Source organism: Fusarium proliferatum (assembly GCF_900067095.1).
Source record: "Fusarium proliferatum ET1 genome assembly, contig: FPRO_scaffold003, whole genome shotgun sequence".
Lineage (NCBI taxonomy): Eukaryota > Fungi > Ascomycota > Sordariomycetes > Hypocreales > Nectriaceae > Fusarium > Fusarium proliferatum.
In genome coordinates, this window is record NW_022194792.1 from 278,467 (window position 1) to 293,960 (window position 15,494).

General features: G+C 44.8%; 6 protein-coding genes across 6 annotated transcripts; 4 read left to right on the plus strand and 2 right to left on the minus strand.

Moving 5' to 3' along the window:
* Positions 1-1,012: 1,012 nt before the first annotated feature.
* Positions 1,013-1,313, plus strand: FPRO_07109 (uncharacterized protein; the record flags this gene model as incomplete). The annotated part of the gene is made up of 3 exons (XM_031227902.1): positions 1,013-1,114; positions 1,168-1,190; positions 1,259-1,313. 3 exons carry the CDS (start codon positions 1,013-1,015, stop codon positions 1,311-1,313), a joined length of 180 nt encoding a protein of 59 aa, XP_031078293.1.
* A 3,775-nt stretch (positions 1,314-5,088) lies between these two features.
* FPRO_07108 (uncharacterized protein) lies at positions 5,089-5,607 on the plus strand (the record flags this gene model as incomplete). Its single annotated transcript, XM_031227903.1, has 1 exon — positions 5,089-5,607. The coding sequence occupies one exon, from the start codon at positions 5,089-5,091 to the stop codon at positions 5,605-5,607; it is 519 nt and encodes a 172-aa protein (XP_031078294.1).
* Positions 5,608-7,132: 1,525 nt separating this feature from the next.
* On the plus strand, positions 7,133-7,774 carry FPRO_07107 (uncharacterized protein; the record flags this gene model as incomplete). Its single annotated transcript, XM_031227904.1, has 2 exons — positions 7,133-7,210; positions 7,271-7,774. 2 exons carry the CDS (start codon positions 7,133-7,135, stop codon positions 7,772-7,774), a joined length of 582 nt encoding a protein of 193 aa, XP_031078295.1.
* A 962-nt stretch (positions 7,775-8,736) lies between these two features.
* On the minus strand, positions 8,737-10,449 carry FPRO_07106 (uncharacterized protein; the record flags this gene model as incomplete). Its single annotated transcript, XM_031227906.1, has 2 exons — positions 8,737-10,136; positions 10,194-10,449. 2 exons carry the CDS (start codon positions 10,447-10,449, stop codon positions 8,737-8,739), a joined length of 1,656 nt encoding a protein of 551 aa, XP_031078296.1.
* A 659-nt stretch (positions 10,450-11,108) lies between these two features.
* On the minus strand, positions 11,109-11,450 carry FPRO_07105 (uncharacterized protein; the record flags this gene model as incomplete). Its single annotated transcript, XM_031227907.1, has 1 exon — positions 11,109-11,450. The coding sequence occupies one exon, from the start codon at positions 11,448-11,450 to the stop codon at positions 11,109-11,111; it is 342 nt and encodes a 113-aa protein (XP_031078297.1).
* Positions 11,451-13,886: 2,436 nt separating this feature from the next.
* FPRO_07104 (uncharacterized protein) lies at positions 13,887-14,357 on the plus strand (the record flags this gene model as incomplete). The annotated part of the gene is made up of 2 exons (XM_031227908.1): positions 13,887-14,278; positions 14,312-14,357. The coding sequence occupies 2 exons, from the start codon at positions 13,887-13,889 to the stop codon at positions 14,355-14,357; spliced, it is 438 nt and encodes a 145-aa protein (XP_031078298.1).
* Positions 14,358-15,494: the final 1,137 nt, after the last annotated feature.

Genomic DNA, 15,494 nt, shown 5'->3' on the forward strand with positions numbered 1-15,494 from the left:
TTGCTTGTTTTTTTTGGCAGCGACCGAGGGAGTTGAATCGGGATTCACACTGGCGGTATGCGGATGATTTGCGCAAAGGGGCCACTCAAACTGGAATTGAAATGTAGTCTGGCCATTTTCGATGATGCGTTTCATTGAAACATTCTCGAGCTGCCATTCCTGAAACTGGGCAAGAAACGCAGTGGTGTCGATGTTGTACTTGCGAATAGCTTCATTTTGCAGCTTAAAACACCAAATCCTAATTGGAGGCCGTATATGACTCTAAAAAAGACTGGAAGGAATGCATCTATAGCACAATTTTCAACAGATATGCCAGGGAAAGTCAGGCAAGGAAGACGAATTGCTCAGGGATGGAAGAAGACAGCGATGATACAGAGGCACGGCAAAATCACCTGCAAAGAGATATCAATCACGTCCACAAGGGCTTCAGGCAAAGGCAGCCCCGACCTTTTAAAAAAGGAAGGTAAAAGGAAGCTATTTGCAGCCGATATCAGGAAATGCATCAATTACGCGGACCCGATACGGCTGCCAAGTGTGCGATGTAGCGATTTGTAACAATGCAAACTGCTGGTACTTCTAAGATACGCAAAATTAGGTGCGTGGGGAAGTACTATTTGTTGCGATCATTTTCATTGGCTCTAGACCCCGGTCGTGACCCGTTTGTAGCCTTGTGCCGTCCAAAGAGATAACCGGAAAGGATAAGAGGGAAATCTTTTGTGAGAGAAAGTGGGCATGCCTTTTGGCTGTGGAAGTTGGAGGAGTGCTATTTGCCCCAACAAATAAGGAATTCCCCGTATTCCCGGGCTCGAATCAGGTTTCCCCAACCACCCAATACTGCATTTCAAGCAACAGGTGGACTGTGCAAGACAGCCAAGACCGATCATGTACCTTCAATATAAATCCTTCATTGCATTCATTCATCTTGGTTCTACAATTGTTATTTCTTCATTATAAATTCCTACTCATTACCCTAACTGGATCACCGCGCCTACACCATAATTAAGATCAAGTCATGCATCTACTTTTGCCAACGCCTCGGAAGAACAAAGACAACCTCAGAATAGTGCTGGTATGTTCTGTAATACGAAATGGATCCAAGTCTCGGTTGCTTGTGGTAGGTCGTACCTGTCGGTATCTGTTAAAGCTTTACTGATAATATCCCCTCAGGATGCTGAGGGCACAAGATCATAGTTCGTTGGAAATATCCTTGGTTTCGACCCAAAAACTCTTCTAACGGCAGCAGTATGACGACCAATAGCTGGCATGTTCCCAATGCGCCAGCTCCAACCGGGAATGCCGCTTCCGCAGCGTGACATCCTGGTGCTGCCGTTGCGCGCTGCGTCAAAAAAGGACAGCGATCTATGGACTATCATTGAGGGTTCTCCGTTTTCTGGGGGTGGGTGCTGAGGGAAGCTGGTCTTGGGAACTCGACGTTGGCTCTATGCAACCCCTTGATAACGAAGTGTCTTGCTTGCAGAATTTGCTGAGTCACTTCTACTCCAAAGCAATGATTCCTCCCTCTGATTGCACTCAACGTAGATCGCGCGTTGGGGACGCAGGTATCGCTCCCCAACATTATTAGTGAGGGCCATCGAACCCTAAGACCAGCTAGAAGGGTTGATGTGACGGGGATGTGACGATGGCGTAGTGCCAGCTAGGGGAAGAACCCCTAGCATGTGATTTTCGAATTTGGGCTGCATGATTTATACAAGCCAATCACACATCTGGACCGTTCCTCAGACATTTTGCGCTGACCAACACAACCGTGAGCAGTGACCTGCCACTGCGGCCACCCCATTTTCCAGAATTCTCTTGAATCTTCAATAAGTGTTACAAGAACTGAAGTGAGAACGAGAAGTTTACAGTGGGGATGAGATGCGCGTATAGTACACCAAAACTCGATTCCAAATATACGGATGGACCTACCGACTGAAGTGGACAAAATGGCCTCACATTATGCGACGACCGAACTGCAAGCGAGGGAAAAACTTCTTTTTATGCGGATGGAATCTGCATCGATGACGGTGGAAATGATGCATCGGCAACGTCATCTCTGCCCCAGCTGTTATTGACATAGACCCGCCCCCTAGGTGCTAGCGCAGACGACAGTTAATAACAAGGCAGCAGAAGGTGATGAATCTTTGGAAACTTCTTAAATCTTCCTATTTATCTTCTTTATAACTGTCTGAAGACCTATTAGCCGCTTGGCGGAGTTTCAGGCCATTGGCGGATGTCGCGTTGCAAACCCCGCTTCAGACATCATCATCGTCATGAGACGAGACCCGGAGACTCGGGGCGGGATATCATCGTCCCCCTGCGTAAAATAATCAGGACGGCGAAGGCATTGGAATCTGAGCAGCAAAAAGGGCGATATGTAATGGCAGGAGGAGGAGGAGAGCAGTGAGGGAGTGCTGAGTCATACACGAACTAAGAAAAAGGGTGACGCCTAAGGCAGCTGGCAGCACGATCAAAGCAGCCCAGGGCCTGAAACAACTTCTAGAAAAATACCAAGAAGATAGAGGGCATGAAGGCAGAGTTTCGGCTTGGGTTTACTAAGATTAGTGATCGCATGGCTAAGGAAGTCATCAGGACTACAGCCCAGGTGGCACAAAAGTTATCGCAAGTCTGAGAGCAGCTTACTGATGCTCGCAGCGAGCTGGAGCAGACCCGGCTACAGCTGGACACCCTTCGCAGCTTTCCTTGAAACTAGGTAGCAAACACAGGCAGGCGAAAAATATTCTTTTCTCCTCACGCCAAACTATTAAAGCGGCTTATCCAACTACTTGTGTTGGAAGAGTCTATTGCCGGCACTGGTGGACACAATGGATAAGGCTGCACGTGCCAGATCACCTCCAATCAAGTATGAACTTCGGGCAAAACTGAAGACCTTAGGGACCCAAATACTGTTCCTCATGAGAACCATCTGAAGAAGCTTCACACGTTTGGAGCCGATCGGATCAGAGAGCCCAGAAACGCTCATTACAGGCCCAGACGAGCGATTCTCGTATTTGATGAGTCAGACAAGATGCTCACCCGGCGCCTCGGGTGTACTGAGACCCTATCAATATTGACACCAAGTTGATGTAATGAAAATACCTTACCCAGTCCCTATGATAAAGACGTGACATATTTTCAATGTCAAAGAATTAACTATATTGTCTCTTTCTTTCTCCCCCTCCCCATACTGAAAGCTAAGATTGGGCTAATGGAGCCCATCTTTCGAACCCATATTATATATGATGACCCTATGAAGTAAAGTTTTGATCATCATAGCGCCCCTCTTTTTGTAGCGGCTTAATTTCTTAATCCCAATCCCATTTCCTATTCTAAATCATTAGTAGTTAAAGGAAAGATTTCTTACATTGGTTTACATGCCTAAGCCTTGCCAGTACGCAAATTACACCGTCTCCCCCTTCGACTACGAGGTTATACTAAGAGGTTGGCTAGCAGCGAAATCGGCCCAAACTTGTCTGTATACGGGGCTCGAAGAGAAAGCTATCTTTTATTAATAAAGATAGGCTTATATCGAGTGAGCAAGCATTTATAATGACCAGCAAAGAGCGCGACATTAGCCGGCTAGCGGGACTGGATTCTTGCGGAGAACAATATTCCAAGAACCGGGCACTGAATGCTGAGCGATCTCGACTAGAAGCGGAAATAGCCATCTAAACTACCTTCTTGTAGCCCACAAGGATTGTTGTGGCGCTTCACAGGTCTGCGCGCACTCCATGCACTTGGGGCTCCCTCAGAACACAGCGGTAGGCGATGCCTCTTCCCGTTAAGACTGCAAAACTTACTGGACTGCTAGACATGCAATGCCACTAAAAATAGGACAACCATGAAGGTTACTGAAATTGTTGAATAGCTTATTTCGACTGGCCGCTGACTAACGAAACCGGCATAGATTCCACCTCCGGATAGTCTATGCAAGAACTCTTCCGCAACTCATATTGCCGAATACTTTCGGGGCTCAATGGCCGGTAGATTAGCCCCCGACCGAGCGGCCCGTTCCTTGCCCTCAAATCTGGGGCTGGGCCCTGGCGATTGTCACGCCTGGTGCGATTAGCGGACTACCCAACGCACCTGCAACGACGCTGTGCTCCATTTCAATGATACCAGAAGGCTTTCATGATGGAGAGGGACGTTATGGATCGTAGGAGAAGTCAGCTCGCTGATACCGCCATTTCATACAATAAGGCTAAAGTGTTCCCTTCGTAGTAAATATGACGCCTCGCTGGTTTGAGAAAGTCGAACCCAAGGCTAAAAGCTGTTGCAGGTCGCTCCCAAGAATCCATCTGGCTCCTTCACCACCATCACCTTCGTCGACCCATTGATTGTGTGCCACGAAGGGCGGCATAGGTAGCTAGAGGTCGATACTAGGCTAATCTGCGAATCGGGCAATCGAATTCACTGTTATTCCGGCAGCGAGATTTTATACAATCAAGCCGGCCTGCGACGTAAGCGGTGAGGTCATCGCAAGAGGGGTAATGGCCCCTCCTTGCCAAGACTTACTCTTGGTGACGTCATATCTACGTCTATTCCTTCCAGCTCAATTGCGGCTCGTCTGCCACCGACTTCAGGCGCTAATTATCATCCAGCTTCCTTAAAATTGGGTTTCAAATCAACAAAGACGCTACTATAAACAAATCTAATCAATGATTATTCTAAATTCTTAAAAGAAGAACTAAAAAGGTAGGGCATGATTCTCGTAGCTCCTTATTTTACGTCTGCAAGTTATTATGACTAATCAACCTACCAGGCAACTACATTATGGATGAAGGAGGATCTATGGCAGTCGATTCTATAAAAAATAAGCTGGGTATCGACGTCTCCAATACAGTACCCATTTCCTCCAATCCTTTTTGGGAGCAATGGTGTTCAATGGACTAGCGAGCCCTTCCACAGTCAGCGGAAGGAGGCACTTTAGCGAGCGTTTACAGGCAAAGCGAATTCTTGTTTAATGATTCCATACCTACCTCCACAGCCAGACCTCTGGATTACTGGAGTGATCCATACCCTTCCGCCACCTTCACGGCTACAACCTCAGTCTTTCAGACGCTATTTCCCCAAACCTCGCACCAGTTACCCATGCCGTCTCCGCCCTTAACGGCTGAAAAGGAGGAGCGCCAGAAGCGGAAGCGTTGCTCAAATAAAGTTTCAGCTCGAAAGTCTAAGAGACAAGATTCCTCTAGAGACAGCAAAGCCAATACAGCAACGGGAGGAGGTACTGGCCGTTCAAACAGACCTTGCAGTATTCATGGCCGCCATGGTAGTGAGCGCTCAGACCAACAGGGCAAAAGCCATAGCCAACATACAAAAGAAAGGAATCGCATTACGTCCAGCAAATTCCGAACTAAGAAGCGAGAAGATACGCTAAGAGTCCAGTCAGAGGAGCAAGAGCTGGAACGAACCAATCACGACCTGTCCATCTGCGTAGCCAACCTGACTCGTGAGGTCCAGGAGCTCAAGATGAAGCTTTTACAACATACCGGTTGCGACTGCTCGCTCACCCATGAGTACCTCGCCGCAGAGGCCCAGCGCTACGTTTGTGGACCCAGTAAGCAATCGCAGCTCGAGGCTATTTCCCCTGGCGCAGCAAGCAATTAAAGTACTATAAGGGGAATAAATATGAAAATGGGGAAGCGAATAGTGATAATCTCGTTATCTTTTGGTCTATTTGGCGTATGTATGCATAAGGTTCATGTTCTTACGGAATACTCGTCCCCGCCTGAGCACGGGAATCGTTATGTGTTTATAGTCGTCCTAAAAGAATGCTCTGGTCTCACAAATCGCCTATGTCCTGCAGAGCTGAAGAGGGGAAAATAACATCCATGCTGCTGCTAACCCCCAGGTTTTCAGGTGCAACAGCACTAATAGTACACAACTTCAATAAGTCGTCATGATCTAGAGGTAAGGGGTTTCCCACATCGTTCTGGCAAAAAAGCCTGTCCTTTCGTGCTGGAGTTATTAACATGCAGTATTATGCGCCTTTACTCTTAGATCTTATTGGGAGCGGGAAGGTGCTCCTGGCCTTATTGGTTCAGTGGTCGTTAATATTTATGATGTCCGTTGCTACTATAAAGTCTCAGTCATGGTGAAGAGATTAAAGTTTACACTCACTATGAAAGGTCGGTCTCACTTCTCAGAGTGGCTTATAGCAAGAGACCGCGCATAACGCACACTGGACGTCTGCCTTATTACTTTAGGCCCACAATTAGGCTCTGTAATAAGTAATTAGTGTAAGATAATGTCCCTAACTGGTTCCTTGCTTAGTTCTTGTTCCTAGATTTGGGTACTGTGCATGAGTGACAAGTTTAGACCAAAAACAGGGACATAGAATGAGGAGGATAATAAGCACGCCCATTTATATATCTCTTATCTTCTAAATCCAATTCAGTGACTATAATTCACTGACCTTCCGATAGCCTTGCCCAGAACAATGCCGCCAGCACCAACAGACCTTTTTGGCTACTGCGGGCCTGAAAGCGAAGGAGCAGAAGAAGGTAACTATACCTTATTAGTAGTTAAGATACAATTGGGAAAGTAAGAATGCTGACAGGTTTCGAAACCTGTTTACTATGAGTTGAGCTTGCATGCCTTGGCTTGCTATCTGTCCTTACTCTTATACTCTTCATGTGCTGGCTGTACTGTAAACGGCCCGCTCGAAACCAGCACTGATTCGTCTATAATGGATGAGTATAATCTCCTTGCTTTGACAGTCAGGGGGGAAAGAAATGAGAGCTCGCTCAACCTTTTTTTTTCTCGATTAAAGCCATAACGTCAGTGGCGCAAGGGACCGGGACCCCCTCCTCCGGTCAGACTCGACGGCGATTGGTGAATTTACGGCACGGAATCTCCAGAGACAGAACCCGCCAATAAAACCGTAAGCTTTTAGATCCGGATGGTCCGCGGGTAAGCCGATAAGGGTCTTAGGGTCATAAACCCTGCTCAGGGAACCTGCAATCGGCCAGGGTCCTCCATTACATCATCTCTGCGTCAAGCTTGGCCCAAGTACTCTGGCGAATATTAGACCAGCCCAATCCCCAGACGCATTTCTTATTGTCGAGATCGAAGCTTTGCACTGGCAAATCTAGAAATTCACAGCAGCCACTCGACGAGGGAGCCACCCGACATGATGAGAACAGCCAAGACTTCCCCAGCCCCCTTGTCTGGAGCCCACCCAACTAACGTTTTCTCGTTACAACAAGACGTTAGTATCGAATAGCTAGACTTCCTATTTCGTTCCTATACTCACGTGATATCATCCTAGGATCGAGGAGAACTGGACCAGTTCGGCCAGCCTCTTTGCGAAGTTCCTGTATTCCAGACTCGGACCATCCCGCCCGCCTTAGCTACTGGAGCTGAATACGACGACATTTCTGAACTGCAACTCCATATCAAGACATGCACTCGCCCCGTCCGGTCAACGGCCAAGTCAGTAAACGCAGTTCTGCCGCGGTCTCGGATTAGCTCGAAGAACCATAACAAACATGGTCATCATCTCGCGAGACGTAGTTCTGCTCCAGGGATAGCAATCACGCCTTTGCCTTGTACACGGACGCAACAAACCCTCACACCAACAAACTCTGGGCCATACTGCACGTCTTGCTACGCGAAAGAGACACCCAAATGGCGTGAAGGCCCCCTAGGACCACTTACACTCTGCAACGTGTGCGGCTTGCTCTACGCCAAAAGGAGGCCAAGGCGCGGCCGTTTCTGTTGCGCAGAGTTTCGTATTGGCTCGTTTCTTGACGACGAGCCGCAAGCTTTATGACATCCCGTCCCGGAGACTGGCTGCGGATGCCATACATCACGATATTCCTAATCTTCGTCACTAATGGATTGCTGGAACCCGCAACAGCCCGCTGATATTGCCCAAGCATCCGTCTAGAGCACATTAAAGCAGCTCCATCACAGGCACTTAGGAGGGATTTTTCTTTTTACTTTTCCGTCTTTTTTCCTACATTGCGATACGGCCTTTATATACGCCAAAAGGTGCATTATTTAGTGGGGGACAGCATGCAACAATTACCAGGGGTAAGAGGCATTACTTTATAGGAGTAATAGGCAACAAATACCAGGCAACAGGTAGCATATATGAGTATTTTCATGCAACAAAGCGTCCGAGTCAACAGTATTGTAACCCCTGTAGAGGCCACCTCTCATCTGCGATTTGGCGCAAATAAATAGCTATGAGATCAATTCCTACGGAACTTTCCTAACATTATTGGCGATAATCTTGCTATTGGATCCTCTCTATGCTCTTTTTGCTGTAGAGAACCGACTACCTAAGAGTGTACGGGGACCGCAGTTGACGCGGCGGGCTGTGACGATGATTCATGTACGGAAGGAGGCGTATGCAGTGCTATATGATCTAGACCTCGTCTCGCGGAGTGGATTATACTGCTCGTTCTATTCTTGCGAGAGTCAGAACGAAGCAGACCTGAAGGAAGATCTTTCAAGATCCAGGATCAACCGGCACAAGTAACAGCAATCTGTATTTGGAACAGAAGAGGAAGGAGCCCTCCCGAGAGCACACCTTGGCGTGAGGATCGTGCTCTCCATTTGAAGACTGCCGACTTGGGTAGTTCAACAACGAATCAAAAGCAAAACGACCATTCATGGGTAGATGGCGAGAAACATGAAGTAGCTATATGTATTGCAGGACTCCTTAACCCGTTTAACATACATCCCACCCGTCTCAAAGTCCCCCTTACCCAGAGGAGCATGATAATATCAAGGTCTCCCACGATCCTTGAGCTTCGTACAGTAGTGCACTTGCAGGCCCGAGCCGCCTCGTTCGGGAAAACGTTGAGCAAAACGCCGACGAATCTCCATCCACCCAAGCTGCTCCTCTTCCTTCAGTTGTATAAGGAAGTTATCTTCATCGTTTGAATACTTTGCCCCTCTGACGGGAGCTCGCTTGGTCTTTTTTCTCGCTGCGATTGAGCGGGTTAAATCTGGACTCGCACTGACGGCTTGCGGATGATTTGCGCAAAGGGGCCACTCAAACTGGAATTGAAACGTAGTCTTGCCATCTTCAGTAATACGTTTCATTGAAACATTCTCGAGCTGCCATTCCTGAAACTGAGCAAGAAACGCACTGGCATCAGAGGGAACAGATCTTGCATGCGATAATGCTCGACTGAACAAGCCAAGTGCCGACGTGTCAGGCTCCCTCAATGAGTGTGCGACAGCTCTTGTGGATCGCTTCCTTCGGCGAGAATCCCGGGCACTGGTGGGGGTTCCGCGAACCGAGCTGTAAGGAGATCCAGATGCCTTGCGACGTTTGTGACAATGCTGTTCATCATCGGAGTCGTCTCCAGAACCATGTCCCTGATTTGGTGAAGGGCAATAGTCCTCGTCACGCACACATTCTGGAATATCGAGGTCATCCTCACTGCCAGAGCCTTCAATATCTACGTCTTTGTCCTTATCTTGCACCGTTTCATGTGCATGTGAGGACCTGCGACGAGAACGGCGCCGGGGCAGCAACTCCTGAGATAGGGGTCGGGCTCCAAATGGCGATCTGGGTTCAGCATCTGAGGACTCGGACACAGCATCGCTGGATTCGCAGCTGGTGTGGTCGTAACCTTGCTCGCGTTGTGATTCGGGTGACAAGCTTTTCGCGGGGGATGGAGTGTGGGCTCTAGAAATGGCATCATCGCGCGATGTGCTCACACCCTCTTCGCTATCGTGCAACGGCGTGTGAGCCAGATCTCCAAGGTCTGTAGCAATATGACTGTATGTGTGCATCAAAGGGGACGTAGGAGTACTCTGTGCACCATCACAGGAACGTTCGTCAAAGAGAGCATCGACCATCACGATGTCTGGCTCGCTGGTGGCTCCAATGACAAGCTGTAGTTCTTTTGACACGCGCCGATGTGGCTGACTCCCAGGGCTAGTAGACGAGATGTCAAAACCGGTATTTGTACATGCTGTCGCATCTCCAGCGGACGTGCGATTCGTCTGATAAGGAGATTGTTGATTCGGTTCAGGATTAGCAAGGGGGCCCATATGTGAGTTGTGTGTCCAATCTGGGTCGTCCTCTCCTAGAGCTAGAGATACTGCTGGCGTAGTGTCCATACCGATGGCGGCCTCCGACTCAGTTGGACTGTGTTTGGTACTTGTGCTATCTATGAACAGGCTGTTAGGGCTTACACCAAAAAGGATGATAGTGTTAGAAAACTTACCTAAATGGTCTGCGATGCTGGTAGTAGGTGTTGTGCATGATTGCGAGTCGTCGAGATCTTGACCCTCATCGTCACCTTCATCTTCCGTATCAGAATCATCATCCGAAGAGATCCAAATAGCATCGCCCTTGGATTTTCCATCAGCCGACAAGACTGCCTCTTTGTCACTCAGGGATACAGCGACTGCTTGAGAAGCAGGGGGAGTGAAGCTCTGCAGCAACGTGTGCTGCCCAGCATCAGAGGTTGTCGAAATCATGTTTGAGTTGCCGTGTGTTTGGAAGTTAAGCGATAAGGCGGTTGCTCTGGCAGGATGGTAAAGCTGAAAATGGGCGGGAGTTGTCCAGCTTATATGCTCGCAGCTGAACCACACGAGTCCCGTTGTCCGAAGGAGCTTAATCCGGTGTGTTACTGCCGTTTCCCCTTTTCTCCAAGTCCAGGTTGAGTCAGATGGAGGCAGAAACGCAACCGCTCTACTTTGCGCCAATCATTCCACTGCCGGCCACACCGATGCAGCTGTGCTGGACAGATGATTCCCTCCTCGTTTCATCTTCTCGCACAGCATCAGGGATCCACGTCACTCGCTGGCAAGGCAGAGTCCTCGGAGATGCCATATGAGGCAGGTCTTGATGGCTGCCGGGCTGTTCATGCAAAATGCGTGATCGCCAGTTGGTCAGACAGCATCGGGAATGGGAGTTTCCGGCAGTATTAGCTCTTCCGTCTGACCGTGATGAAGCTCGACGCTGCGCCCGCACATGTTGATTGTCACAGCCGGGAACCTTTTGAGCCATTCAGAGAGCTTGAGATGCTGTCATGAACATCTCATGATCCTGCAACAGCAAGACTAACGGAGGGTGCATGCGTGCAAGACCAACAGCCCGCCGCAGTGCGCCCGTCCCTCTCCTCCTTCTCGCCCAATCATCCCTTTCGGCATGCTGGCTTGCCCTGTTTCTGAGGCGGCTGAGCCATCCCGATCCACACGGAAACGGGTGAGCCGAGGACTAACAGGAAGAAATCAAGGAACTTCCGCCCAAGCAGCGGGTAGTCTTGGCAACCCCTGAACAGGGAATTGGTGACTCGGGCCCTGTCGAGCGACCCGTGATCAAACGCTTCACTCGCGCTACCCGCTGAGGGGACCAATCGGGGAGCAAGTTCGTGCCAGAGGCCTCTGGAGCAACCCGTACCAGGCTCAGGAGGCGAGTCCGAAATGGCACCATCCTCCATCATGCAATAGGGGGTATTGATAAGCCACTGCGGCATTTCTGCCATTGGATGGGCGTCGACTGGAGGCCTCACAAGATAAAACATTGCCGTGAGATGCTCTGCTACTGCCTGAGAAGTATCACACCACTATAAGGCGGCCCAGCTTGGGGAACGCTCTCTAGACTGTTGGAGTTGTTAGATTCCGAGAGAAGAGGACGGGAAAGGAAGCCATACGAGACACAGATTAGAGTTAGTAACAACATCAGAGGATAGAATGAAAAACGAATAGCAGAACATGTCTCATTCCTTCCACAACCAGGCGTTGGGGGCGATACAAGCGTTGCGATAGCCGGTCAATCCCTCTGGCGAGAGAACTTCGTTCCAAATCAGAACGATGACGTGGCAGGATAGGTGAAGAGAGCTAGGCGGAAGGCAGTGATGCTTGCATAAGAGTGAGAACGGCGGATGCAAAGGGGCAGAGCATGGGAAGAAGCAGAGGTCAAAGATACATGTTGCCAGGGACGGAGGAGGTTCTTGTCTTATATACAGTGAGTCACGTGATATGCGACCGGGCGGGTGTGCGGCACGCGCGTCTTGCCCGTTTGGGTGGTGCCGCTAAACCGGAGGCAGCAGCAGCGTGTCCGCGATTACTAATTAATAAGTATTAGGCTATTAATTTTATTAAGTAATAATTATAGCTTAAAATATATTCTTTTTATAAATATAACTATTAAAAAGCTTAATATAAAGATCTAATTACTATTTATAATTAATTTAGGCTTATATAAAATATAATTATAAAGTATAGTATTTAATTAAATAATATTTAGAACTTTAATAAAATTAGCTTTATAATAGATATAATATTAAGCAGTATAGTAATTATTAGCTTAAAAAGGTATAAAAACCTAAAATTAATTTAACTTAAAAATTAAAAATAGATTACTGTAATTTAAGTAATTAATATAAAAGGCTAAATAATTAATCTATATTTAGTAATTATAGGCTAATATTACCTTATTAATTAATATTAAAATAATAACCTTTTAAGTATTTAAGTTATTACTATAATACTAAATAGCTAAATAGATAATAAGATAGGCTTTAATTAATTAAAGTATTTTAATTAATATATAGCTAATTAATTAATTAGTATTTATTATCTTTTAATCTTTAATAGCTATAAAAGTTATTAATTTATTAATTTTTAGCTATATTATAAAGTTAATAATATTATTATATTTTATATATCTCTTTATTTTTTATATTTACTATAGCTACTTAATATTAGGTACTTTAGGCCGCTAAAAAAGGTATATAATTAAAAAATAAAGTAATTAATTAAATAGTCTATAATTTATATTTCTAAAATTAAATTCTTTTTAGCCTTTTATACTGCCTTTTAAAAGACTATAATTAAGTTAAATATTAAGGGGGGTTTTAAAGGAGCTAAACTTACTTCTTTTAACCCTAAAGTTATAATCTTAAAGCTTAATATATAGCTATAAACTTTAATATCTATTAAAGAGGTAGCCTAATAAGCTTAAGCTTAGACTTTAAGGACCTTAATAACAGTATTTAAGGCTAAATTATAGTTTAAATACCTTTAAGGCTAAATTAAAAGATATTATAGTAGCTCCCTAAAGTTAATCCTTAAAGCTCTTTAATCTCTTATAAAGGTAATTATAAAGAATATATAGAAGACTGCCTTATTAAAAGTTAAGTACTAAAAGCTTTATAAAGTAAATAATATATTTAGCTAGTACTATAAGGCAAAAAGGATATACTTATAAAATAAAGGGAGCTTAACTATATAAAAAGGTTAAAATTTAATTAATTAAATAGATATAAATATATAAGTATTAATTAAATTATTAAGAAGTAATAATTAAAAAAGATTAATTAGGCTAGATATTTAGTAATATAATATATATAGTAAGACTAAATATAATATAAAGATTTATTAGGTAGTTTTAAAGGTATTTAGTAATAATTATAGTAATTAATTTTAATTAATTAGATAGTTTATTATATTTTTATTATAATTTATCTTAAGAAGGTTAAGACTTTTATGCTACTTACTTATCTATATTACTTGTTTATTATATATATTATCTTAATTTATAATACTTAATATAGGCTTTAAATAAAATTTAACTAAAATATACTATATAAATAAATATATAAAAGATTTTAATACTATTAAAATTAAATTTAAGTAAAAGATTAGCTTATATATCTTTCAATTTACAGTAAAATTAAACTTTTATATAGATAGAGTTATTAAGAGCTAGGTGCAGTAATTACCCAAGTCTAATATAGAAGTGCCGTGACATGCCTAACTCTCTCAATTCTACTTAAAAGTTGCGTTTTAATACAGGCTTTCAAGGCGATGGTTTTTCGATGTTATGAGCTCTATAAATACTACGTCTCGCTCCCGGGTTGAGCAAGGCGACAGCAACCTCACTATCTATTCTCGAAACAATCACTACCATGAAAGCCACTACTATCCTTGCCAGCCTGTTTGTTCTAGGCACTACTTTTGTTGAGAATGCCTCTGCAAACTATTTATGTTACAGAACAGGACACTCAATGGACACAAAAGATTTACAGTATCATAGCAGGCGGGCTTGCCGAGGCTATGACGGCATTAGAGGTGCATTTCAAGGCACCTTTGGGCCGAATCAACAGAAGACGGCTTGTATCAATTATGGCGGAAGCCATATTGATATGAATGTGAAGAACTTGAATCCATCTAAGTCATTCGACTTAAAAGACGAAGATTGTGAAAATGAATTCAGATGGCTTATCCGAAACTGCAATATCCAGGGGGTTGGAACCTCACTGGGCGGGCAAGTCACCAGACCGTCAGGGTGGTATTTCAGGTACGATTTCACAATGAACTGAAGAAACATCAGTACTGACCTACCTAGAATTGATCCTAATCAGGGCAGAGAATGTTAGGTATGGAGCAGAGTCTGCCTATAACCAAGCGGCTAGCCTGTTTAGGTTTATATATTAGTGAATATTAAGGGAAGAGGGGTTTTGTTTCGCCAGCCGGTTTTCCCCTCTTCCCTTCCCTTTTAAGTCTAATATTAAAGGCACTAATAAACGTGTTAAAGTTGTATTTAATGGAGACGGAACTACAGGAGGGGGATCTACTATGAACTGCAGCAAGAGTTTAGATCGGCTAATTAATAGTTAAAATAAAAATAAAAACAAGGAAAAGAAAAATAAAAGAAATATACTCACTGTAAGCAGTCCTATCCATGTACACACTCTTGTCTCTAAAACATAATAGCTTAGAGACGTCCTGGTAGGAGAGTATCTTATTAACAAGGAATTGACATTCTACAGTTTACGCTAGAGGGACTCCAAGTCTATTAAATCGAAAATGCATTACCTAACTTTAAAGTCCACTATCTCTATGTGTGGCCCTAAAGGTGGTGTAAAAATAGATGTAAACACTCTGCAGACAGGTAAAGGGAAAGGTTAAGGCAAAGGTTAAGGCACTCTGAACAAGTATCCTACTACTTCATGTCGAGCTTCCTGTAATAAGGCAGCCGGGATGCATGTGAGCGAAATGGGAATGTATTGTGGTTTTTTAAGCATGCTTTCTGACCGCATAGGAGTGAGAATCCCTCTAGAGCGGTGGAGAAATAATCTTGAGAAAGTTAGGCCATAACCCCAGGGCAAAGTGGATTTATATGCATCTTTTTCCCAAATAAATGGACCGATCCTGGTTGGCATTTACTAAATACGGCAATATAGTACTGCTTTTAGTAATATGGACCGCTACGTTTAGTATATATAAAGGTCGGGTAATATACTAAAGCGCAGCAATATGTAAATTCTGGTTTGAGAGGGAGGACCCACTCACATAGCGCACGAAATTTCCTGTTTTGATGGATAGCTAGAAACTCTATCTATATGTATATGTAACAGTAAGACCTAATGGACTAATTCGGGATAAATTAACTCCTACTGCAGGGATTAACGGCACAGCTCTAGGATTAAGCTTATCTTCGGAGAGATGGATTACGCCGCGAAATCCGCATTAATGTTTGTTTATTCGTGAGAGCCTGCCATTCTGAAAGAGGC